The sequence below is a fragment of the Cetorhinus maximus genome, chromosome 9, assembly GCF_964194155.1.
Source record: "Cetorhinus maximus chromosome 9, sCetMax3.hap1.1, whole genome shotgun sequence".
NCBI classification, from domain to species: Eukaryota; Metazoa; Chordata; class Chondrichthyes; order Lamniformes; family Cetorhinidae; genus Cetorhinus; species Cetorhinus maximus.
In genome coordinates this window covers 24,138,706-24,166,294 of record NC_135887.1, presented here as the reverse complement: position 1 = coordinate 24,166,294, position 27,589 = coordinate 24,138,706, and the positions used below count along the sequence as shown (strand labels likewise).

Genomic DNA, 27,589 nt, shown 5'->3' with positions numbered 1-27,589 from the left:
CAGTACTGGCGGAGTACTGCACTGTCGGAGGGTCAGTACTGAGGGAGTGCTGCACTGTCGGTGGTCTGTGCTGCAGATGAGGGATTATATCGAGGCCCCGTCTGCCCTCTCATGTGCACGTAAAGATTCTGCAGGGAGCTCTCTCTAGTGTCCTGGACAATATTTATCCTTCAGCCAATACCTGAAACAGATTAGCTGGGTACGGACATACTCGAGTAATGCTCGATCTTGTGCAAAAGTCAACCCCGCTTTTGGCCACAAAGTCCAAACTCTCTTTTCATCAGCTTCCATCGGCTTCCATCGGCTTCCGTCGGCTTCCATCGGCTTCTATCGGCTTCTATCGGCTTCTATCAGCTTCCATCGGCTTCCACCGGCTTCCATCGGCTTGACACTGAAGCCACACTTGCCTTGTGCAAACCTACTCATGGACAGAGGCATGGAACAGCACAGCATCAAGGGTGATGGTTCAGTTCCTCGTGTCTGTGCACCACACGCGATGTTAAGGCTACCACTTCACCGGCACGCACTGCATTCTTACCAATCCCACTCTCCATTATGGCAGCACGGTATCGAGAAGGATTGGCAGACACACAGCCCGGCTCAAAGTTAAGGCCGCTGAGTTTACAAAGCAGACAGATAATTGTGCAGCAGCTCGAGAATTCAAGATAACGGAGAAGCAAATGAGAGTTTGGAGGAAGCTGTCTACACAGCCGCGACAGGTGCCCAAGAATAAAAAGGCAAAGAGAGGAAAGCCCCAGCATGTGGGCCACAGGTTGGAAAGAACAAGATGCAAAAACAAAAAGTCAATGAAAATCACCAGAATTGACTCTCGGTTCCTCGAGGATCTGCCCATTTCTTCACCCTGAAGAGAATTAGGCATTGCAGGTTTCAAAGCCAGTCCTGGCAGGTGTAGCAGGTTAATGAAGAGATACAATTTTGGACTGCGACAGAAGACCAAGATTTCATAACATCTCCCACAGAACCTGATGAAAGGCTTATTGATTTTCAGCAGTTTATAACCAAACAGCGACAAAACAATGGATCCAGACGGCCCTGTATCGGGAACATGGATCAGACTCTGAGGAATTTTGACATGCCAGCCAGTTAAACGGTGAACAAAGTTAGAGAGAAAACAGTGTTTGTGAAGACAAGTGGCCATGAAAAGAACTGAATGAAATTACACAAATGGATTTTGTTTTTGATAGGTTTGATGAATTTAGTTTATACAAATTAAGGTCTGTTTGCATGGAGGTTTTTTTCATTTCTCAATCAAAATTCAATCATAAAAATATTTTTTTGGCTCTTTTTGCGTTACTCTTGGAGGGGGGCGAGGTTAGCAGGAACAGTCTCCAACCCGGTAACTCTGCGACAGTGAGATGATGGGAGAGGGCTTTCAGCCGCCTGAAAATATTACTCGTGTAAAAGTCGAGCCCCCTGCAATTTGGCTAGAAATTTTTTCTCCGAAACTCGGCATTTATAGGGGGATATACAACCACTGCTGTTTGTGGGATCTTGTTGCTGTGATTGGCCAGCAAAGGCTGCACTTTCACAAGTACTGACCTCATCCTCTATCAAGCACTTGGTAGAGCCCTGAGGATGTGAAAGGTGCTACAGAAATGCAAATTCTTTCTAACATCCAATGTATTGTTCTACTGTTCACATTGAATCACAGCCGGAAGCTATTCAGCCCATCGTGTCTGTGCTGGCTTTCTGAAAGAGTTCTCCAGCTGGTTCCCCTCTCATGTTCTATCCCGCATAACACCTCAAATATTTCCTTTTCAAGTTTTAATCAATACATATTTTCAATACGCTTTATCCATATATTATATATACCAAACTCAATACAATAGATACAATGTGCTCCACACTGCTCTGAACATTTTCTCTCTCTTCCCAATCCAATAATGATGCAGTTCAGACCGGAATCTCTAGTTCTGGGATTTCCCAATGACAGTGATTATTCAAACATCATGTCACAGAATAAACAGCTCAGAAACAGGCCATTCAGCCCATTAGGTTTCTGTCGGTGTTCCTGGTCCACACGAGACTCCTCCCATGATCTCATCCTCTCACCCTACACCAAATCCTTCTATTCCTTCCTCCATCATGTGTTTATCCAGCTTTCCTCTAAACGTATCCATCCTATTCACCTCAACGCTCCCTGTGGTAGTGAGTTCCACATTGTCACCTGAGTTTCTCCTGAATTCCCGATTGGATTTATTCATGACCATCTGATATTGATGGTGCCTATTGCTCGTTATTAATCTGAAAGTGACTAGTCAGATATGGATTCCGAATTAACCACATTGTTATTGACCATTCGGGAACAGTACTTCCCACCCTTGTCTAGTCAGCAATTACACAGAATCAGAATCTCACAGTGAGATAGGAGGCCATTCAGTCCATCAGGCCTGTGCCAGCTCTCTGAGAGAACAATCTAATTAGTCCCACTCAGCAGCTTTTTCCCCAAACACCCTGCCAATTCCGTAATGTCTAATTGTGCTTTGCAACGTCCCCCAGAATCCGATTCCCGCTCCCTTCAGACAGTGCGTTTCAGACCAGGACAACCCCTGCCACTCCCTCTGCTTCACAGAATCACAGTATCCTTAGAGTGCAGAAGGAGGCCATTCAGCCCATCAAGTCTGCGCTGGCTCTCTGAAAGAGCATTCTACCTAGTCCCACACCCCTGTCTTATCCCTGTAACCTGGCACATTCTCTCTTTTCAGGTAGCAATCCAATTCCCTTTTGAATACCTCGATCGAACCAGCCTCCACCATCCTATCAGGAAGTTTGTTCCAGGCTCCAACCTCTCTCTGGGTGGAATTTTTTTCCTCATTTCACATTTACTCCTTTTGTCAATTATTTTGAATCTGTGCCCTCTAGTTCTTGATCTTCTCTTGAGTGGGAACAGTTTCCCACTATTTACCCTGTCCATACCCCTCAGGATCTTGAATACCTCTATCAAGTCTCCTCTCAGCCTTCTTTTCTCCAAGGAAAACAGTACCAACCTCTCCCAGTCTATCCTCGTAGCTACAGTTCTTCATCCCGGGAATCATACTTATGAATCTCCTCTGTACTCTCTCCAATACCTTCACATCCTCCCTCGAGTATGGTGCCCAGAACTGGACGCAGTGCTCCAGATGAGGCCCTTTACAAGTTCAACATGACCTCCCTACTCTTGTACTCAATGCCCCTATTAATAGAGCCTAAGATATTATATACTTTATTAACTGTTCTCTCAACATGCCCTGCCATCTTCAATGACCTATGTACATATACACCGAGGTGCCTCTGTTCCTGCACCTCCTTTAGAGGCTCTCTCTCTATTTTATACTGTCTCACCATATTCTTCCTGCAAAAATGAATCACCTCACACTTCTCTGCATTGAACTTCATCTGCCACTTGTCTGCCCAATCCACCAACATGTCTATGTCCTTTTGAAGTTCAAGACTAATCACATCACAGTTGATAATGTTTCCAATCTTCATATAATCTGCAAATTTTGAAATCATGTCCTGAACACCACAATCTAGGCCATTCATATATCTCAGGAAGAGTAAGAGTCCCAACACTGACCCCTGGGGAACTCCACTACAAACCTTCCTCCAATCTGAAAAACAACCATTAATCACTACTCTCTGTTTCCTGTCACTCAGCCAATTTCTTATCCAAGTGCCTACTTTCCCTTTTATTCCATGAGCTAGAATTTCGTGCACAAGTCTGTTGTGTGGCACTGTATCAAATGCCTTTTCAAAATCCATATACACCACATCAACAGCGTTTCCCTTATCAACCTTCTCTGTTACCTCCTCAAAAAACTCCAGCAAGTTAGTTAAACATGATTTTCCCTTAATGAATCGATGCTGGCTTTCCTTAATTATCCTGCACTTGTCTAAACGACTAGTGATTTTGTCCCGAACAATAGTTTCCAGAAGTTTCTCTACCACTGAGGCCAAACTGACTGGTCTGTAGTTGCCAGCTTTATCCTTGCACTCCTTTTGAACAAGGGTATAACATTCACAATTCTCCAGTCCTCTGGCACCTCCCCTGTGTCTAAGGAAGACTGGAAGATTATCACTAGTGCCTCTGCAATTTCCACTCTCACTTCCCTCAGTACCCTTGGATGCATCTCATCCAGTTCTGGTACCTTATCTATTTTAAGTAAAGATAGCCTTTCTAACACCTCCTCCTTCTCAATTGTGAATTCTTCGAGTGTACCAGTTGTCTCCTCTCTCACCTCGGCCTGGGTAGGCCTTCCTTTGTAAAGACATATTTAAAGTACTCGCTTAATACTTCCGCTATTTCTCCTGCCTCCATTTGTAAGTCCCCCTTTATCCCTAATTGGCCCTATTCTTTCTTTTACCACCCTTTTATTATTTATGTGCTTATAGAAGACCTTGGCATTACCTTTTATGTTAACTGCAACTCTTCTGCTAATTATTTGAAAATCTGTGTCCTCCAGTTACCCATCCTTCTGGCACTGAAGATTTAGTTACTCAAACCATTCAGGTTTTAAAGATTTCTATTCAATATCCCCAAACCTGCTCTGTTCTGAGAAGAACAATCCTAACTTCTCCTGTCTCTCCAGAAAACTGAGGTCCCTCATCCCTGGTCCCATTTGAGTAAATCTCCCGAATACCTCTTAACAACACTGGATAAATATGAACATAATGATATATAACATGAAATATAAACAGAAAATGCTGGAAAAACTCAACAGGTCTGGCGGTATCTGTGGAGAGAGGAACAGAGTTAACATTTGACTCTTCTTCAGAGCTAAAGAGAAAATGTGATGGATTTTATGCTGTTTGAGAGAGTGGAACTAAATAGAAGGTCAGGGATAGGTGGGAGCTCAGGAGAGAGTGACAAAGATGTCATGAACACAAGACAAGGGGAATGTTAATGGTAGCATTAAAGACTAAGGAAGGTGCTGATAGTGGCATAAAGGTAAGATAGCAGAATGTGTGTATAGCAGAACAAGGGTCAACGTTCTTTGAAAGCAAAACAAAAACAATTGACAAACAGCCCTGTGAGCATGGGGGAGGGGGTGTTGCTGGGGGAAAAAATGGATTTAAAAAAGGGGTAAAGATAGAGGAGAGAGTTCATTGATCTGAAGTTGTTGAACTCAATGTTAAGTCCGGAAGGCTGTAAAGTGCCTAGTCGGAAGATGAGGTGCTGTTCCCCCAGTTTGCGTTGAGCTTCACTGGAACATTGCAGCAGGCCAAGGACGGACATGTGGGCATGAGAGCAGGGTGGAGTGTTGAAATGGCAAGCGACAGGGAGGTCTGGGTCATGCTTACGGAGAGACCGAAGGTGTTCCGCAAAGCGGTCACCCAGTCAAACCTTCCTCTTTGCACCAAAGTGTATCACCTCACACTTCTCTGCATTGAACTGTGTACAGGAGACTGCATTGGGAGCAGCAAGATGTATCAGTGCCCCCCCTCCCTTTACAGGGCCAACTGTCACTTGTTCTTATATTTTGCTTTCAAGCTGACCCTTGTTCTGCTATTCACACATTCTGCTTTCTTACCTTTATGCCACTATCAGCACCTTCTTTAGACTTTAACACTACCGTTAACACTCCCCTTGTCTTATGTCCATGACATCGTTATCAAATCTCTCCTGAGCTCCCGCCTATCCCTGACCTTCTATTTTGCTCCACCTGCTCCACCCCTTCTTAAACTGGATAAAAGCCATCACATTTCGACTTCTCTTTAGCTCTGAAGAAGAGTGATACAGACTCAAAACGTTGACTCTGTTTCTCTCTCCACAGATGCTGCCAGGCCTGCTGAGTTTTTCCAGCATTTTCACAGAATTGTTATGGTGTAGGAGGAGGCCATTTGGCCCATCATGTCTGCTCCGGCTCCCTGAGCATTTTAACTTAGTGCCAATCTCCTGCCTTTTCTCCATAACCCTGCACATTGTTTCTATTTAAATAATCATCCAATGCCCTCTAGAATACCTCATCTGAACCTGCTTCCACCACACTTCCAGGCAGCACAATCCAAACCCTAGCTACTCGCTGTGTGAAAAAATTTTTCCTCACCTCGCATTTGCTTCTTTTGCAGAACACTTTAAAACTGTGCCCTCTGGTTCTCGATCCATTTATCAGTGGGAACAGTTTCTCCCTTTCTACTCTGTCTAGACCCCTCATGATTTTGAAAACTTCTATCAAGTCTCCTCTCAGCCTTCTTCTCCCCAAGGAAAACAGTCCCAACTTTTCCAATCTTTCCTCATAACCGAAGTGTCTCATCCCTGGAACCATTCTTGTAAACCTCTTCTGCACTCTCTCCAATGTGTTCACATCCACATAGTGTGGCGCCCAGAACTGTGCACAATACTCCAGCTGAGGTCTAACCAGTGTCTTATATAAGTTCATCATAACCTCCCTGCTCTTGAACTCTATGCCCCTATTAATGAAGCTTAGAATACTGTATGCTTTAGAAACAGCTCTCTCTATCTGTCCTGCCACCTTTAATGACTTATTTACATATACACCCAGGTCTCCCTGCTCCTGCGCACCCTTTAGAATAGTATCCTTTATTTTGTACTGTCTCTCCATGTTCTTTGCACCAAAGTGTATCACCTCACACTTCTCTGCATTGAACTTCATCTGCCACCTATCTGCCCACTCCACCAATGTGTCAAGGTCCTTTTGAAGTTTTACACTGTCCTCCTCACAGTTTACAATTCTCCCAAGTTTTGTGTCATCCACAAACTTTGAAATTGTCCCCTGCACACCAAGATCTAGATCATTAATATATATCAGGAAAAGCAAGAGTCCCAATACCGACCCCTGGGGAACTCCACCACAAACCTTCCTCCAGCCCAAAAAATACCCATTAATCAATACTCGCTGTTTCCTATCCCTCAGCTAATTTTGTATCCACGTTGCTACTGTCCCTTTTATTCCATGACCTATAGCTTTCCTCACAAGTCTGTTGTGTGGCACTGTATCGAATGCCTTTTGGAAGCCCATATACACTACATCAATGGCCTTGCCCTCATCAGCCATCTTTGTTACCTCTTCAAAAAACTCCAGCAAGTTAGTTAGACACGATTTTCCTTTAACAAATCCATCCTGACTCTTCCAAATAAATCCACATTTTTCCATGTGACTATTAATTCTATCCCGAATAATTGTTTCTAGAAGGTTCCCCGCCACCGAAGCTAAACTGACTGGTCTGTAATTGCAGGGCAGATCTTTACAACTGTTTTTAAACAAGGATGTAATGTTTGCAATTCTCCAGTCCTCTAGCACTTCCCCTGAATCCAGGGAACATTGAAAAATTATTGTCAGTGCCTCTGCAATTTCCACTGTCACTTCCTCCAATATTCTTGGATGCATCTCATCTGGTTCCGGTACCTTATCAACTTTAAGTACCGACAGCTTATCCAATACCTCCTCCTTATCAATTTTAAACCTTTCTAGTGACTGAGTTCCCTCCTCTGTCACCTTGGCCTGGGCAGCATCTATCTCATAGGTAAAGACCGATGCAAAGTATTCATTTAACACCTCAGCCATGCCTCTTGCCTCTATGTGTAAATCCCCTTTTTGGTCCCTAATCGGCCCTACTCCTTCTTTTACCACCCTTTTACTGTTGATGTGCTTATAGAATACTTTGGTATTTCCTTTTATGTTAGCTGCCAGTCTTTTCTCATACTCCCTCTTTGCTTCTCGTATTTGTTTTTTCACATCCCTCCTGAACCTTCTGTATTCAGCTTGGTTCTCAATTGTATTTTGCTACCTGACACCTGTTGTAAGCACACTTTTTCTTCTTTAACTTAATTTCTATCTCCTTTGTCATCCAGGGAGCTCTGGATTTGTTTGTCCTACCCTTTTCTTTTGAGGGAACATATCTTGACTGTGCCCAAACCATCTCCTCTTTGAAGGTAGCCCAATGTTCAGCTACTGTTTTTCCCGCCAACCTTTGGGTTCCAGTCTGTCCGGTCCAGCTTCATTCTTGTCCCAATGAAGTCCGCTCTATGCCAGTTGATTATTCTTACTTTGGATTGACCAATGTCATTTTTTGCCATCATCCTAAACCTTATGATACAATGATCACTGTCCCCTAAATGTTCCCCCACTCTCACTTGATCTACTTGGCCCACCTCATTCCCAAGAACCAGGTCCAGCAGTGCCTCCTTTCTTGTTGGATTGAACACATACTCCTGTAGAAAATTCTCCTGAACACAATCTAGGAACACCTGTCCCTCACTGCCCCTCACACTACCACGATCCCAGTCTATATATGGGTAATTAAAGTCCCCCATTATAACTACTCTATGATGTTTACATCTCTCTGTTATTTCCTTGCAGATTTGTTTCTCTATATCCTTCCCACTAGCTGGTGGTCTATATATTACACCTTGCAATGTAATTGCACCCTTCTTATTCCTTAGCTCTAGCCAAATCGATTCTGTCCTTCAATCTTCTGACACCTCCTCTTTCTCCAGTACTGCAATACTCTCCTTAACCAAAAACGCCACCCCTCCTCCTTTTTTCCCTTTCCTATCTTTTCTGAACACCTTGTCACCAGGAATATTTAACACCCAGAACTGCCCTTCCTTAACCAGGTCTCCATTATCACCACAACATCATAATTCCACAAGGCAATCTGTGCCTGTAACTCCCCAATTTATTAACTATACTCTGTGCATTCACATACATGCAGTGTAACCCTGATTTAGACTTCATTACTTGCTCCCTTACTCCGACTCCATCTATTAACTTATTATTCTCTATTTGAGTGCTATCTGCCTCTCCCAACATTCCGTGCACCCTGGTATTATTTACTAATATTCTCTCCTGGTTCCCACACCCCTGCTGAGTTAGATTAAACCCTCCCCAACAGCACTAGCAAGGAACTCAGTCCCGGCTCTGTTCAGATGCAATCTGTCCAGCTTTTACAGGTGCCGTCTCCCCCAGAGACAGTCCCAGCATCCCAGAAGTCTCAAGCCCTCCCTCCTGCAACATCTTTCCGTTTTTATTTCCAGATTTCTGCAGAATTTTGATTTTATTGATATATAACGTGTGTGTGTGAGTGTCTGTGTGTGTATATCATATTAAGTACTACACAATCCATGATGATTACACGCACTGTAAATTCAGTACTGCCTGGATCCAATGCCTTGATAATTTGTTCTCTTCCTACCTTTTTCTGCACTTATCTCCGTAGAACCCAGCGGTGCAGGGCTCGCTGCAGGCCCGTCCCTGGTACCCAGTGTGGCACAGACACTGCCCGTCACTGGTGTTACATCTCCCATGCACGCAGACACACCTGCGCTCACACAGGGTGCCCCACCAGCCCTCTCGACACTCACACACTCCCGTCAGCTGGGCACAGGAAGATTGGTTACAGAAGCAATAAATGTTGCACTGCTTGCCCCAGTATCCAGAGGAGCAGTTACACTTCCCAGTGATCGGATCACAGAGCGAGTGCCCCAAGTGGCACTGGCACATCTTGCTGCAGTCACTTCCCCACCAGCCAAGCTCGCACAGGCAGTGCCCAGTGTCTGGGTCACAGCGCCCGTGTTTACATCGGCACCTCTTGGCACAGCTCGGTCCCCAGCGATCCCGGTAGCAGCTGCAAATCCCTGACGCTGCGTCACACTTCCCATTGGGATGACAGGAGCAGACGTTCCGACAATCCGGACCCCAGAACTGGTCCGGACATCCTGGAGGAACAAAAAAGAAAACAGGACTTGCATTTTTATAGTGACTTTCACAACCTCAGCGCGTCGCAGTGTTTCACTGTCAATGAAATAATTTGGAAATGCAGTCACAGTTGTAATAGAGGAAAAAAATAGCAGCCAATTTGTGCACAGCAAGCTCCCACAAACATTGATGAGAAAATGACCAGGTAATCTGTTTCTGACTGACGTTGGCTGGAGGATAGAATTTGGCCCCAAGACACTCAGGGGAGCTCCCCCAGTCTTCCTCGAAATGTTGGCCATGGGATTTATGACATCCACCACAGAGGATAGACATTTTAACATCTAATTGGAAATACTGATCCTCCAACAGTGCCGCACTCCCCCAGTAATGACCCTCCAACTGTGTACAATCTACAAGATGCACTGCAGGAATTCACCAAGGCTCCTTCAACAGCACCTTCCAAACCCATGACTGTTACCATCTAGAAGGATAAGGGCAGCAGATAGATGGGAACACCACCACCTGGAAGTTCCCCTCCAAATCACTTACCATCCTGACTTGGAAATATATCGCCGTTCCTTCACTATCGCTGGGTCAAAGTCCAGGAACTCCCTCCCTAACAGCACAGTGGGTGTACCTACACCACATGGACTGCAGCGGTTCGAGAAGGCAGCTCACCGCCACCTTCTCAAGGGCAATTAGGGATGGGCAATAAATTCTGGCCCAGCCAGCGAAGCCCACATCCCATGAATGAATAAACAAAAGTGCGGCACACCCCCAGTAATGACCCTCTGACAGTGCAGCACTCCCTCTATGCTGATCCTTCGACAGTGAAGCATTCCCTCAGCACTCACCCTCTGATAGTGCGGCACTCCCTCAGCACTGACCCTCCAACAGTGCAGCACTCCCTCAGTACTGACCATCCGACAGTGCAGCACTCCCTCAGTACTGACCCTCTGACAGTGTAGCCCTCCCTCAGTACTGACCCTCTGACAGTGCGGCACTCCCTCAGTACTGACCCTTCAACAGTGCGGCACCCCCTCAGTACTAATCCTCCAAAGGTGCAGCACTCCCTTAGTACTGGCCCTCCAACAGTGCAGCACTCCCTCAGTACTGACCCTCCAACAGTGCAGCACTCCCTCAGTACTGACCCTCCAACAGTGCAGAACTCCCTCAGTTATTGACCCTCCAACAGTGCAGCATTCCCTCAGTACTGACCCTCTGAACAGTGCGGCACTCCCTCAGTTTTGACCCTTCAACAGTGCGGCACTCCCTCAGTACTGACCCTCCAACAGTGCAGCACTCCCTCAGTACTGACCCTCCAACAGTGCAGCACTCCTTCAGTTACTGACCCTCCAACAGTGCAGCACTCCCTCAGTTACTGACCCTCTAACAGTGCAGCATTCCCTCAGTACTGACCCTCCAACAGTGCAGCACTCCCTCAGTACTGACCCTCCAACAGTGCAGCACTCCCTCAGTACTGACCCTCTGACAGTGCAGCACTCATTCAATATTGGCCTCAATTTTTGTGCTCAAGATCCTGCAGTGGAAGTTGAACCCACAACTCTCTAACCCAGAGATGAGAAAGAGAGAGAGGGTAATAGACAGAGAGAGAGGAGAGGGAGCGACTGATTGAGAGCTGTAGAGAGGGAGGGACGGAGAGGGAGCGACCAAGAGAGAGAGAAAGAGACGGTGCCAGAGAGACAGAGAGAGAGAGACGGTGAGGAGGAACTGAGAGAGAGAGCGATGAAGCGAGAGAGTTAGAGACAGAGGGTCAGTAAGAGAGAACGACGGAGAGAGAGAGCAATGGAGTGAGGGGGCAACGGAGTGAGGGAGTGCTGGAGAGAGGGGATAATAGAGAGGGCAAGAGAGAGCTGGGGAGAGAGAGAGAAAGAGACAGACAGACAGAGAGAGAGAGAGAGCAGGAGAGCAAGAGAAAGAGAGAGAGTGTGAAAAGCCGCTCTGGCCCATCAAGCCTGCATCACACGAGGACAGCCAGAGGATGCTGACTGAAGATGTTCCCATTCGGAGCCAGAAGGTGAAACTTGGGGCCCCGAGCGTAGACGACAGAGAGGATGGTCCCAGGTGAAGGTGGGGAGGGGTTTGGGGGTTGGAGCTGTCTTACTGAGCAACTCCTGGGGGGTGTCTGCTGGCAGCAGCAGCAGAAGCAGCTGAGTGGATAATCCCAATATTCGGGATGAGGATACTTGTGAGTGTTTTCACATCAGTGTCACTTACACTCCAGGTACAATTTTTGAAAAAATGATGAGAAAGGTCTGTTCTAGTGTAGGAGGCTTCCCCCATTTTAATCACTTCATCACTGGTGGATCTGCTTCCAGTCCTCTGGATCCCAAGATCTGGAATTCCCTCCCCGAGCCTCTCCCTCCTCCTGTGCTTAAAACCCAACTGCCCTAATCTCTCCTCGAGGTGCTTGCTGTCAAATTTAGTTTGGTAACACTACTGTGAAGCGCCTTGGGAAGTTTTACTGCTTTAAAGGCGCTATATAAATGCAAGTTATAGTTACTGTTATCTTCCCATTTCCCTGCTGTCCAAGATTTATTGAGTTAAATTCTGGAGGCTCTGATGTTCTCAGTTACTGGTTTGACCTTCCCAACCTTCACACACGTGTCTTGCTGGAGCGTATCAGCTATTTGACTGCCGTTTGCGTCACATCTGAACCCTGAACCTGTTCCTGCCTGATGTCAATCCATATCTGCTCTCTGGCAGGGGATTAGGATTAGGATCAGGAATTGCTGATTCTTTCCTATCCAACTCCTGGGCAGCTGTCCCCTTCCTGACAACCACTCCAGCTGAGGTCAGTTTACAAGGAGCGACTGAGGCCCCTTGCTGATCGATTTGACTCAGAGCCATAGCAGACGATGTACCCACCCACCCAGCCTGGGGGGGGAGCATGTGCATTCATAGATTGGTGCACCACAGAAGGAGGCCATTCAGCCCATCATGCCTATACTGGCTCTTTCAAAGAGTTATCCAATTCATCCCACACCCACTGCTTTTTCCCACAAAGCCCTAAAACTTTCCCTTTTCCAGGATTTATCCAATTCCCTTTTGAAAGTTCCAATGAATCTGCTTCCATCACCCTTTCAGGCAGCACCTTCCAGATCACAACAACTCGCTCCGTGAAAAATTGTTTCCTGACCTCCCCCTCTGGGTCTTTGCCAATCGCCTTAAATCTGTACCCCTCTGGTCACCGACCCTCCTGGCACTGGGAACAGTTTGTCTTTATTTATTCTGTCCGAACCCTTTCGCATTTTGAACACCTTCGGTTAAATCTGCACCCCCCTGACCATCACTGCTCCAAGGGGAACGATGAATTTTAATTGCGTTTCTGTGTTTTTTATTCTCTGATGTTGTGAGTGTGGAGGTTTTCAGTATTGTTACTCTCTCCCCTGGTTTCCTGTCACTGGAGAGAACACAGAGCAGGGAAGGAGCGCAGTGACTCCAAATCCTGGCAGCAGATCATCAGGTCAACAGGGCAGGAAGGGCGGGATGGGATTGGGAGAAGAGAATCCCGTGACAAAAAGTAGCAAAGATTTTCACTGAGGGCACTTTATGCCTACGCTACGTTACAACAACAACTTGCATTTATATAGCATTTCAATGCTGTAGAACTTCTCAAAGATGTTTTACAGGAATGTTAATCAAATAAAATTTGACATCAGGCCGCTTAAGGAGATATTAGGGACAGGTGACCAAAATCTCGGTCAAAGAGGTAGTTTTTAAGAAGCATCTTAAAGGACGAGAGAGAGGCAGAGAGGTTTAGGGAGAGAATTCCGGAGCTTACGAACAAGGAGCAGGAGTAGGCCATTCAGCTCCTCGAGCCTGCTCCGCCATTTAATAAGGTCATGGCTGATCTGACAGTAACCTGAAATCTGCATCCCACCTACCCCCGATAACCTAATCTTGCTTAGCAAGAATCTATCCACCTCTGCCTTAAAAATATTCAAAGACTCTGCTTCCACCATCTTTCCAGGAAGAGAGTTCCAAAGACTCACGACACTCAGAAAAAATTTCACCTCATCTCTGTTTTAAATGGGCGACCCCTTATTTTTAAACAGTGACCCCTAGTTCTAGATTCTCCAACGAGAGGAAACATCCTCTCCATATCCACCCTGTCAAGTCCCCTCAGGATCTTGCATGTTTCAATCAAGTCACCTTTCACTCTTCTAAACTCCAGTGGATACAAGCCTAGTCTGTCCAACCTTTCCACATAAGACAACCCTCCCATTCCAGGTATTAGTCTGGTAAACCTTCTCTGAACTGCTTTCAACGCATTTACATCTTTCTTTAAATAAGGTGACCAATGCTGTACACAGTGCTCCAGGTGTGGCCTCACTAGTGCCCTGTACAACTGAAGCCTCAGGCAGCTGGAGGCACAGCCACCAGTGGTGGAGCGATTAAAATGGGGGATGCTCAGGAGGCCGGAATTGGAGCAGCGCAGAGATCTCGGAGGGTTTGGGGTTGGAGGAGATTACGAAGATAGGGAGGGGCGAGGCCACAAAGGGATCTGAAAACAAGGATGAGAATTTTAAAATTGAGGCATTGACGGACATGGAGCCAGTGTAGGTCAGCATGCCCAGGGTGGGGTGCGGGTTGGAGGGGTGGTGTTAGGGGAACGAGACTTGGCATGAGTTTGAGACATAGAGTTTTGGTTGAGTTGTAATTGGCAGAAGCAGAAGCTGCTTTCACAGTACTTACTGGTCACACAGTTAGCTCCAAAGAATCCATGGGGACAGCGACACACTCCGGGTCTGACACAAATCTCTTCCGGACTGCAGGAATTTGGTGCCTCACAGATTGCTGCAAGGAAGGAATAGGAAGACAGGCATTTCTGTAGAGACTTTGCTGGTTTCAGAGTGCCCCTACGAGCTTTCTACCCAATGACATGTTTCTTTGATGCGTGATCACCGTTGTAATGTAGGAAACATAACAGCCAATCTGCGCACAGCAAGATCCCACAAAGAGCAATGAGATAATAAGTAGATAATCTGTTTTAGTGATGTTGTTCCAGGACGTCCCTGTTCGTCATCAAAATAGCAGCCATGGAATCTATTTACTTCCACCTGAGAGAGCCAGCAGGGCCTTGGGTTAAAGTCTTACCTTAAAGCGGCACCTCCTACCTGATACTCCCTGGCATGTACCTGCCTACGTGCCGATTGCCATAACTCTCAAAGCCTCAAACACAGATCTTGTGACAGAGTGGTTACTGGCCCATGGGCTTATGTGTGCTGTGATAACTCACCAGCCCGGTCTGCAGAGTGTAACTCGGTGTCCCCAAGGAGTGACACCGCTGGTTTTCTGAGTGTTCGAGTGATAAGTCACTTGCCGCAGCAAGTTATTCAATCTCATCATCAACCATCAACTCTGAGCCTGCCACCCCTCTGGTCACTTTATCACCATCGAACCTCCCTTCACCACACTGGCTCTGACTGTTCAAGAAGGGGGCTCACCATCACCTTCTCAAGGACAATGAAGGATGGGTAATAAATGCTGGCCCAGCCAGTGATGCTCACATCCCATGAGAGAATAAAAAAAACTAAAATGAGGAGGGAAATGGTTGATGATAATCACTATTTTGCCACTATGTAAAAAACTCAAACTAGACACTTGTGTGAAGGGGAAACTCCACCCTGAACTAATCGGAGTCAATGACCTGTTACCAGGTTGTAATTAAACATTCGCTGTTATCATAGTTCCCACTAATCTTATTCACTCTGTTAGCTGCCCAATAAAATCCCTCCCAATATCCTGACCCAACCAATCAAACCACACCATCAACAAATCACAAGCAAATCTCACAGACTAGTCAAGCAACAGCCTGACATAATCATCCTCACGGAATCATACCTTACAGACAGTGTCCCAGACATCACCGGCAGGACAGACCCAGCAGAGGTGGCGGCACAGTGGTATATAGTAGGGAGGGAGTTGCCCTGGGAGTCCTCAACATCGACTGCAGACCCCACGAAGTCTCATGGCATCAGGTCAAACATGGGCAAGGAAACCTCCTGCTGATTACCATGTACCACCCTCCCTCAGCTGATGAATCAGTACTCCCCAATGTTGAACACCACTTGGAAGAAGCACTGAGGGTGGCAAAGGCACAGAATGTACTCTGGGTGGGGGACTTCAATGTCCATCACCAAGAGTGGCCTGGTAGCACCACTACTAACCGAGCTGGCCAAGTCCTAAAAGACATAGTTGCTAGACTAGGTCTGCAGCAGGTGGTGAGGGAACCAACAAGAGAGAAAAACATACTTGACCTCATCCTCACCAACCTGTCTGCCGCAGATATATCTGTCCATGACAGTATCGGTAGGAGTGACCACCACACAGCCATTGTAGAGATGAAGTCCCACCTTCACATTGAGGATATCCTCCATCATGTTGTGTGGCACTACCACCGTGCTAAATGGGATAGATTTTGAACAGATCTAGCAACTCAAGACTGGGCATCCATGAGGTGCTGTGGGCCATCAGCAGCAGCAGAATTGTACTCGAACACAATCTGTACCCTCATGACCCAGCATACCCCCCACTCTACCATTATCACCAAGCCAGGGGATCAACCCTGGTTCAATGAAGAGTACAGAAAGGCATGCCAGGAGCAGCACCAGGCATACCTAAAAATGAGGTGTCAAGCTGATGAAGCTATAACACAGAACTACTTGTGTGCCAAACAGCATAAGCAGCAAGTGATAGGCAGAGCTAAGCAATCCCACAACCAACGGATCAGATCTAAGCTCTGCAGTCCTGCCACATCCAGTCGTGAATGGTTGTGGATAATTAAACGATTTACTGTAGGAGGAGGCTCCACAAATATCCCCATCCTCAATGATGGAGGAGCCCAGCACATCAGTGCAAAAGATAAGGCTGAAGCATTTGCTACAATCTTCAGCCAGAAGTGCCGAGTGGAAGATCCATCTCGGCCTCCTCCGGAGGTCCCCAACATCACAGATGCCGTCTTCAGCCAATTCGATTCACTCCACATGATATCAAGTAACGACTGAAGGCACTGGATAGTACAAAGGCTATGGGCCCTGACAAAATTCCGGCAATAGTACTGAAGACTTGTGATCCAGAACTTGCCGTGCCCCTAGTCAAGCTGTTCCAGTAGAACTACAACACTGGCATCTACCCGGCTATGTGGAAAATTGTCCAGGTTTGTCCTGCACACAAAAAGCAGGACAAATCCAACTCGGCCAATTACTGCCCCATCAGTCTACTCTCCATCATCAGTAAAGTAATGGAAGGGGTCATCAACAGTGCCATCAAGCGGCACTTGCTTAGCAATAACCTGCTCACTGATGCCCAGTTTGGGTTCCGCCAGGGCCACTCAGCTCCTGACCTCATTACAGCCTTGGTTCAAACATGGACAAAAGAACTGAGCTCCTGAGGTGAGGTGAGAGTGGCTGCCCTTGACATCAGGGCAGCATTTGACCAAGTGTGGCATCAAGGAGCCCTAGCAAAACTGGAGTTAATGGGAATCAGGGGGAAAACTCTCTGCTGGTTGGAGTCATACCTAGCACAAAGGAAGATGGCTGTGGTTGTTTGAGGTCAGTCATCTCAGCTCCAGGACATCACTGCAGGAGTTCCTCAGGGTAGTGTCCTCGGCCCAATCATCTTCAGCTGCTTCATCAATGACCTTCCTTCCATCATAAGGTCAGAAGCGGGGATGTTCGCTGATGATTGCACAATGTTCAGCATTATTCGCGATTCCTCAGATACTGAAGCAGTCCATGTCCAAATGCAGCAAGACCTGGACAATATCCAGGCTTGGGCTGACAAATGGCAAGTAACATTTGTGCCACACAAGTGCCAGGCAATGACCATCTCCAATAAGAGAGAATCTAACCATCACCCCATGACATTCAATGGCATTACCATCACTGAATCCCCCACTATCAACATCCTGGGGGTTGCCATTGGCCAGAAACTGAACTGGACTAGCCATATCAATACTGTGGCTACAAGAGTAGGTCAGAGGCTAGGAATCCTGCGACGAGTAACTCACCTCCTGACTCCCCAAAGCCTGTCCACCACCTACAACACACAAGTCAGGAGTGTGATGGAATACTCTCCACTTGCCTGGATGAGTGCAGCTCCCGCAACACTCAAGAAGCTTGACACCATCCAGGACGAAGTAGCCCGCTTGATTGGCACCACATCCACAAACTTCACTCCCTCCACCACTGACGCACAGTAGCAGCAGTGTGTACCATCTACAAGATGCACTGCAGGAATTCATCAAGGCTCCTTAGACAGCACCATCCAAACTCACGACCACTACCATCTAGAAGGACAAGTGCAGCAGATAGATGGGAACACCACCACCTGGAAGTTCCCCTCCAAGTCACTCACCATCCTGACTTTGAAATATATCGCCGTTCCTTCACTGTCACTGGGTCAAAATCCTGGAACTCCCTTCCCTACAGCACTCTGGGTGTACCTACACCACATGGACTGCAGCGGTTCAAGGAGGCAGCTCATCACCACCTTCTCAAGGGCAATTAGGGATGGGCAATAAATGCTGACCTAGCCAGTGATACCCACATCCCATGAATGAATAAAAAAAATTCCGCCCAGCATCTTTACCCAACCAATCAAATCACTTAATTCCTCTTGACATCCTTACCCAACCAATCACAGCCGGTGCAAAAAACTGTCAGTCACTTTACAGCAATGAGGTCATAGGTCAGAGGTCTAATGTCACCATCAACTCAGTGTCTTTAGAAGACAATTGTTTGACTTTAAATTTGAAATGTTTTTAGTGAGTTAAGCACCTACCGATGGTGCACTCGTTCCCTTGCTGTCTCCAGCCTGGGCAGCAGCTCCACGAGGGAGGCCCCCTACAAAGACAAGGAGAGTGTGACAGTTAGTGACAATCAATTTGGTTAATGTCTGACGACCATATACTCTTCAAACACATTCTCCCATAATCAGGCTTATTCCATACTCACTGCTTTCTCTGAATTGAATTCCATGGTTTAGGAATTTGGGAATGGCTGTTCTTACAGCTGTTATCTCATTGACTGATAAATTCCGATACAGAACAACCCACAGGATCAGGGTGTTTGAGCAACTGGAGGTATCTGGGACTGGATGAGAACAGAGAATGAAAGTGTTGAAGGATATGGCCCTTCAATACTCGATTTGGACACCAGCTGGCTCCGCCCTGATGCATGGTGTCACTGTTTCTATTGGCTACATTCAATATAGATATCCAATCCACTGTACAGGTGTTCACCTGGCAACCATAGCACATTCTATCTCCAGCTGTGAGATGAGTTAATAGCCCAGGCTGGAGATGGATCTGAGGCCTTTCCTGCTCCGTGGGTTGGCCTCAGGACCTCATTTCCCAAATGAACCACAATGGGGAGTGCACAATTAGCAATTAAGAGCCAATCAGGTTACAGAAGAAAATCACATGGTCCACACTGAACTCCAGGAGTCAGCCCCTCACCCTCCCCGTCCTGACCCCTCCCCCTCACCTCTACCTCTCCCCCATCCCCTTCCTTCCCCCTCCCCTTCCCCCTGTCTTCCAGCCCATTCCCTTCCTCTCCCCCTCCTCTCTCTCTCCCTCTTCCCCTCCTCCCGGCTCATCCCCGGCCCCATCCCTGTCCCCCGGTCCTCTTTTCCCCTCCCCATCTCCTTCCTCTGTCCCTCGCCCCCTCTCCCAACCACCCAATTCCTACAATACCCCTTGCCCTCCCCACAATGTGCAGATCCTATAGGGCAGGCAATGGATATCTATAGGGAGAAGTTGGATATCAATAGGATGGGGTTAGATATCTATAGGGTGAGGTTGGATATCTATAGAGTGAGGTTGGACATCTATAGAGTGGGGTTGGGTATCCAAAGGGTGGGGTTGGATATCTATATAGAATTTATCATGAGAATGGTGATCTTGATTTATCAGTTGTGTGAGAGACCGGGAATCACACAATCAGTGTCTTACAGAACTGAGATTGAATTAAACAGGAATCAGTTGCAAGATTTTTAATAAATGATCTCTCCCACTCTTATGAATGCCCTCAGTTTTGACACAGAGAGACGAGCCTGTGTTTAGATCATGGATTTAGCACAATACAATCCCATTTCAGTGTGAGTCACACCTCCCAGAGGAACTGAGAAACTGAAGGTAAGAACCCAACTACAGGCAAATCAGCCAGAGCTGGTCACAACTTACAGGGGAACAATGGAGAGGGTTTGGAGAGAGACACACAGAGAGACAGACACACAGAGGCAGACACGCTGAGGGACAGACAGGGACACAACAAGAGAAACAGAGACAGGGAGAGAAGCAGAGATTGAGACCATTTGAGACACAGAGAGACAGACAGAGAGAGACAGACACACAGAGACAGATGCACAGAGGGACAGACACGCTGAGGGACAGACAGGAACACAACAAGAGAAACAGAGACAGGGAGAGAAGCAGAGATTGAGACCATTTGAGACAGAGACAGATACAGACACAAGATGGAGACAGGATGGAAGAAATATAAAGGGAATTTGATAGAGAGGTGAGAGAAACCCTCAGTGAATCACAGTAAACCTCAAGGGGAAAACTCAACTCTGGCAATAAATTGAACAATGCAAACAGAAGTGATGTTACCTTGTTGATGAACACACATTGTTTCCATTGGGATTGAGCTGCTGAATGTATGAGGCCCAGGTCAGAGGATATAAACTGACCAGAATGATCAGAGGTCCCATGGCAGGTCCGAGGGGGAGTTGCTGTGCAGTCCTGTTTGTTGTTTGGGTTCTGCGCCCCTTATCCCAGAGCGAGTGGCCACGAGGCAGGGGACTGAGCAGGGTTGTCCTGAGTGAGTTCCCCAGATCCTGAGCTCAGTGAGTGGCTTCCTCCCAGGGAAATGCTGCTCCTTCCTGGGGAAGTGAGGGGCGGTTTAAGCAGTTCCTCCTATTCAAGCGCCGTCAGCTCAGGAGAAACAAAAAAATTTAGGATGGGAGAAATCAGATATTAGTGTCAGTAAAGGGGCAAAACCCTCAAACGTACAAGTGGAATCCAAGGTGATGAGATTCACAAGAAAGGTCTTCATTAATATTATCACAGGAGGAGGCCATTCAGCCCATCACGCCTGCGATGCAGCTTTGAATTATCCAATGAGTCTCACTCCCCCTGCTCTTTCCCCGTGGTCCTGCAAATTTTTTTCATTTTCAATTACTTATCCAATTCCCTCTTGAAAGCTGTTATTGAATCTGATTCAACCACCTTCCCAGGCAGCGCATCCTAGATCACAACACCCCACTGGGTAAATAAAATCCTCCTCATCACCCCCCTCTGGCTCTTTTACCGATAGTTTCTCCTAATTCACTCGATCAAAACCCTTTAAAGATCACCACAAAAGTTCCCCCTTAACCTTCTGTGCTCAAACGAGAACAATCCCAAATCGCTGGCCTACAGGAAGTCCACTGTATACCCTCCCCAAGACCCGGACATCCTTTCCCCTAACAAGGGCGGAGAATTAAAGGACTTGCATTTCTGCAGCATCTTTCACAACCTCAGGGCATCCCACAGCGCTTTGCAGCCAAAGCAGTACTTTGGGAAGTTTAGTCATGGCTTTAATGTTGGAAAAAACACCAGTCAGTTTATGCACGCAAAATCCCATTAACAGCAATATGATATTGAGAGATAGTCTGTTTCAGTGATGTTATTGAGGATTAATATTTCTCCCAGGAAACCAGGAGAATGACCCAGCACTTCTTCAAAATGCTATCCTGGCATTTTTGCATCCACATAACAGGGCAGATGGAGCATGACCCTCGGACAGTGCAGCACTCCCTCAGTACTGACCCTCTGAACAGTGCAGCACTCCCTCAGTACTGACCCTCTGAACAGTGCGTCACTCCCTCAGTACTGACCCTCTGAACAGTGCGTCACTCCCTCAGTATTGGCCCTCTGACAGTGCAGCAATCCCTCAGTACTGACCCTCTGAACAGTGCGGCACTCCCTCAGTAGAGTCATAGTCATAGAGTTATAGAAGTCTACAATACAGAAAAATGCTATTCGGCCCATTGAGTCTGCACCGGTCAAACAAGTACCTAACTATCTAATCCCATTTTCCAGCACTAGGCCCATAGCCGTGTGTGCCATGGCATCACAAGTGCACATCCAAATACTTCTTAAATGTTATGAGGGTTTCTGCCTCTACCACCCTTTCAGGCAGTGAATTCCAGATTCCCACCACTCTCTGGATGAAAAAATTCTTCCTCACATCCCCTCTAAACCTCCTGCCCCTTACCTTAAATCTATGCCCCCTGGTTATTGATCCCTCCACCAAGGGGAAAAGTTCCTTCCTGTCCACCCAATCTAAGCCCCTTATAATTTTATACACCTCAATCATGTTCCCCCTCAATCTCCTCTGCTCCAGGGAAAATAACCCCAGTCTATCCAATCTCTCCTCATAACTAAAACTCTCCAGACCAGGCAACATCCTGGTAAATCTCCTCTGCACTCTCTCTAGTGCAATCACAATACTCTAGCTGTGGCCTAACCAGCGTTTTATGCAGCTGACTTCAACAACGACAGGGGAAATAATGGGATTCCTGAAAGCACGCTTCAGTTGTTATGGCATTCCAGACATTGTGATGAGTGTCAATGGCCCTTAGTTCATGAGTGAAGAATTCAGCTGCTTCACAAAGGATTGGGGAATTCAACACGATGGACCATCTCCGCACTATCCCCAGTCGAATGGATAGGCTGAGGCAGCAGTGAAATTCGCCAAATGAATCATCAAGAGATCAAGCAAATCTAGCACAGATGTACACAAGGCAATCCTCGAGTGGAGACACACGCTGGCTGAAGGCACAGAATGTAGTCCAGTCCAAAGACTAATGTCACACTGCATGCAAACTACTCTTTCAATAGCAAAAAAGCTGCTGAAGCCAGAAGTAGTAATAGGTGTGAATGAAAAGATCGAGGTGAATTGGCAAAAAAGCCAAATTTCATTTTGACCAGACTGTCAAACCATTAGCAGAGCAGAGCATTGGAGAGCCAGTCAGGGTACAAACCTTCTAGGCTCTCAACAGGAATCAGCCCATGTGGAAACGTGGGACAAGTGCAGAGAATTTGTCACCTCGATCACGTGCGATGGAAGTGAACGACCAATGATACCAGCATAACTGCAGGCAGATACAAACACTAGTGATAGTGAAGCTGGTTCCTTCACAACAATCGGCCAGTCAGGGAGAAGGGATCTCAGTCTATGTACTGAGTACAGAATGACCATCAATCCCCTTTGTCCCCAACAACGGAAATAGAACAATAGTTACCACGGTAACACGTGCCATGGGAACATCACTCTCCAGACAAGGATAATCACCCAGATGAACAGCCAATGACAATGTGCATTAAGAGGCCTGCACGATTTAAAGACTATGACTGCAATGCTGGGGCAGAGACTGACTAGTAGAACAAACAGTTGTTAATGCATGAGAACACTGGGTATCTTGGGTAACTCACAGTTAAACATGATTTACATGCAAATTTGCCTTTTGTTCGTTATGAAAAGGGGGATGTTTGGGCTTTGAAATGCAACAGTACTACATGTCCCAGCTGGTTTGCTGTAGTCATGTGACCTCTGCCACGAAGGAAGATCTGTAAGCTGCCATTTTAGATCAGTTCAATAAAGACAGACTATGAGAAAGCACTGCTGTCCTTGAAGATGAAACAGGGGCAGAATCTTAAAATTAGAGCCAGGCTATTCAGAGGTGATGTCAGGAAGCAATTCTTCACACAAAGGATACTGGAAATCTGGATCTCTCTCCTGCAAAAAGCTCTGGATCCCTGCGGGTCAATTGGAGGTTTGAAGACTGAAATTGGTAGATTTTTGTTGGGCAAATGTGTTAAGGGACATGGAACAAACGTGGGAAATTGGCTTTTAGGTACAGATCAATCATGATCTAATTGAATGGTGAAACAGGCTAGAGGGTCTGAATGGCCTCTGTTTGTCCCAGTGAGTATAGTTGTTTGATACCAAGTCAGTGTTGCTGCAGTGGTTCAGATGCTGGGACTCACTCTCTCACACATCACTGTGAATTTATTCTGTCTGTCAAGTGCTTTGGGACAGTTGAACCAGTTAAAGAGCGTGGAGCGATATTACACACAGAGAAACAGATTCCTGTCTTCCTGTTCTTCCAGGATGTTCGGAGTCCGCCTGAATATGAGATCAGTCACTTACAAGGAGCCGTTCGCATTGACCCAGAAGCCACCAACATGGATCATTTGGTCAAGGATCTGGGCCTGGCAGGTAGGGACAGTCTAACTCCCATCCACGGGTTCTTCACTGCTGTCTGCACAGGATGACAACATCCAGCCTCTGGCCTGTGAGATGGTTAAAGTGCAGACTGTGTCTGCAACAAACAGACCAAATGGATCAAAACCCCTGTACAGCCCAAGGTCTTAAATCCAGGACCCATAATCTTTGGACAATCAGCTAATGCAAACAGCTGTTCTTTGTCTACTCTATCTAAACTTTTATTAATCTTGCACGCCTCTCTCAACCTCCTTCGTTCTAAGGAGAAAAACCTCAGCTTCTCCAATCTAACTGTATTTTTCTTCCAGGTTCAATGGATAAAACAGTGATCTGTTACTGTACCGCTGGATATCACGGCACAGAGATGGCACAGAGAATCCGCAGCTTTCTGACACAGGATTGTAGGCAGGAGGGGTCCGGATCGCTGAAGGTTTACAACCTGGAGGGGGGGCTGGCGAAATGGGCCAATGAGAGAAAAGCCATCGTGGACAGTGAGAATCAGCCCACGAGCCTGGTCCACCCCTACAATACAGAGTGGGCTCAGCTACTGGAGCCAGAGTTCAGGGCCCCAATATGAGTGGACACGGGGAATTAGGCTCCTTTCTGTCCACCTGGATTGTGCTGGTGTTCATTTACTGAGGGGGTCACATCCTGAGACTGCGCAACCTAAAGGGGACTATTGAATTCTGATGCTGAACATGATGTGAGAAGCTGAAGACCGGGTGGATCTCAGAATAAAATAAACCTTTCTGGAAAAACAAGTTTGTTAAGTGTGGAGTCAGTATCTGTTACTACACCCCGCCCCTCATGAAGATGCTGACTCTCACTGGGGTACGGGTCCCACACGCACTGACTCTCACTGGGGTACGGGTCCCACACACACTGACTCTCACTGGGGTACGGGTCCCACACACACTAACTCTCACTGGGGTACGGGTCCCACATACACTGACTCTCACTGGGGTACGGGTCCCACACACATTGACTCTCACTGGGGTACGGGTCCCACACACACTGACTCTCACTGGGGTACGGGTCCCACACACACTGACTCTCACTGGGGTACGGGTCCCACACACACTAACTCTCACTGGGGTACGGGTCCCACACACAATGACTATCACTGGGGTACGGGTCCCACACACACTAACTCTCACTGGGGTACGGGTCCCACACACACTGACTAACACTGGGGTACGGGTCCCACACACACTGACTCTCACTGGGGTACGGGTCCCACACACACTGACTCTCACTGGGGTACGGGTCCCACACACACTGACTCTCACTGGGGTACGGGTCCCACACACACTGACTCTCACTGGGGTACGGGTCCCACGCACACTGACTCTCACTGGGGTACGGGTCCCACGCACACTGACTCTCACTGGGGTACGGGTCCCACGCACACTGACTCTCACTGGGGTACGGGTCCCACGCACACTGACTCTCACTGGGGTACGGGTCCCACGCACACTGACTCTCACTGGGGTACGGGTCCCACACACCCTGACTCTCACTGGGGTACGGATTCACACTCGCACTGACTCTCACTGGGGTACAGGTTCACAATTCATAAAACGCTTTAATCACAGAAAATGGTTCATCTTCATGGACTAAGAACATTCTAGAAGAATGTGTGTTTTATCAGACGCTGTCCTTTAAAGGGTTAATGCAAGGACTCCGGCTGCTGCTGTTCCTGGAGAAGACAGCATTTTACAAGAAAAGGTAATTCAGCAGCTTTAAAGAAGCTGGAAACCTCTTGACCCTGCTGGACTGTTTACAAAAGGGTCACATGGTGGTTTATGGCCTTGAAAAATAACATGTCTGGAAAGCTGTTTTAAAAGCTGGCAGGCTGGTTTTGCTTTGGGGGGAAAAACGAAGGATCAACTGTTTGAGTAAAGACGACAACAGCTCCTGCAGCTCCAGGCCCAGTCAAAAGCAAAAAGCGAATGGAAGTTGCTCTGAAGTCGCTCTACGTTCTGAAGTCGACTGACTGCAAGTTTTCTGCAATGTTCGCCTGGAAAATAGTGCAAGAGTTATCAATTGTTTTGCAGACCAGTGCTGCGACACCAACTATACAAACAGGGACACCATCATCTATCCTTTTCCTTTGAACCATTGTCCTTAACAGAATTCCTCTATTTTAGCTGAGGGTGCACACGCGCATGCAAGTTAGGAGATTTAGAAAGTGTAATATACTCTCATATTTCATACGGTATGTAAATAAGCTTTGCCTCCTATTTGACAAGTCTCCTTTTATAATAAACTAATAATTTTGTTGCTTAGTGAAGAAACCTGGGCATTGAGTGGCCATTCTGAGATTCATTGGTAAAGCACATATTTGGCCATATAGCTAGCTGGAGAAAGCATTTAAATATATGTTGTGACCCATGAAGTAGTGGAACTCGGACAGTGCACTGCTCCCACCTCAGTTGTAAAAAACAGGATCCTGTGAAGCTGGACTCTCAGAACACCATTTCTCCAGCATCTTCACAACCCCAGGTTGCATCAACACCTTTTCCAGAAAATGAAGTATTTTTGAAGTGTTGTCAGTGTTGTGATGTGGGGAACTCCACAGCCAGTCTGCACACTGACAAACCCACAACACATAGTACTGTGATAAAGCCCAGATAATTTATTTTAATGATGTTGATTATGGGATAATTTACATCCACCATAGAGCAGCTGGAGCCTTAATTTAATGTTTAATCAAAAAGGCACCCTGAACCGTGGCACTCCCTCAGTTCTGACCCTCCGACAGTGCAGCACTCCCTCAATACTGATCCTCTGACAGTGCAGCACTCCCTCAATACTGATCCTCTGACAGTGCAGCACTCCCTCAATACTGATCCTCTGACAGTGCAGCACTCCCTCAATACTGATCCTCTGACAGTGCAGCACTCCCTCAATACTGATCCTCTGACAGTGCAGCACTCCCTCAATACTGATCCTCTGACAGTGCAGCACTCCCTCAATACTGATCCTCTGACAGTGCAGCACTCCCTCAGTTCTGACCCTCCAACAGTGCAGCACTCCCTCAGTACTGATCCTCTGACAGTGCAGCACTCCCTCAGTACTGATCCTCTACCAGTGCAGCACTCAATCAGTACTGACCCTCCAATGGTGCAGCAATCCCTCAGTACTGATCCTTTGACAGTGCAGCACTCGCTTAGTACTGACCTTCTGATAGTGCTGCACTCCCACAGTACTGACAGTGCAGTGCTCCCTCAGTACTGATCCTCTGACAGTGGAGCACTCCCTCAGTACTGACCCTCTGAACAGTGCAGCACTCCCTCAGTATTGACTCTCCGACAGTGTAGCACTTCCTCAGTACTGACCCTCTGAACAGTGCAGCACTCCCTCAGTATTGACTCTCCGACAGTGTAGCACTTCCTCAGTACTGACCCTCTGAAGAGTGCAGCACTCCCTCAGTATTGCCCCGCCAACAGTGCAGCACTCCCTCAGTACTGACCCTCTGAACAGTGCAGCACTCCCTCAGTACTGACCCTCTGACAGTGCAGCACTCCCTCAGTACTGACCCTCTGAACAGTGCAGCACTCCTTCAGTATTGACTCTCCGACAGTGTAGCACTCCCTTAGTACTGACCCTCTGAACAGTGCAGCACTC

General features: G+C 47.1%; 2 protein-coding genes across 2 annotated transcripts in view; one reads left to right on the top strand and one right to left on the bottom strand.

Moving 5' to 3' along the window:
- scarf1 (scavenger receptor class F, member 1) overlaps positions 1-20,912 on the bottom strand; it is a 46,736-nt gene extending 25,824 nt beyond the window's left edge. The window contains exons 1-4 of the mRNA XM_078548252.1: positions 20,299-20,912; positions 18,468-18,529; positions 14,379-14,480; positions 9,157-9,679 (exon numbers count right to left, since the gene is read on the bottom strand). Coding sequence (XP_078404378.1) covers positions 9,157-9,679; positions 14,379-14,480; positions 18,468-18,529; positions 20,299-20,399 — 788 coding nt within the window. The 5' untranslated portion in view covers positions 20,400-20,912. The remainder of the gene's footprint in view (positions 1-9,156; positions 9,680-14,378; positions 14,481-18,467; positions 18,530-20,298) is intronic.
- LOC144684458 (uncharacterized) overlaps positions 1-24,720 on the top strand; it is a 34,678-nt gene extending 9,958 nt beyond the window's left edge. Inside the window, exons 2-3 of the mRNA XM_078548253.1 lie at positions 23,845-23,953; positions 24,268-24,720. Of these exons, the coding sequence (XP_078404379.1) occupies positions 23,920-23,953; positions 24,268-24,536 (303 nt within the window). The 5' untranslated portion in view covers positions 23,845-23,919 and the 3' untranslated portion in view covers positions 24,537-24,720. The remainder of the gene's footprint in view (positions 1-23,844; positions 23,954-24,267) is intronic.
- The last annotated feature ends 2,869 nt before the right edge of the window (positions 24,721-27,589 follow it).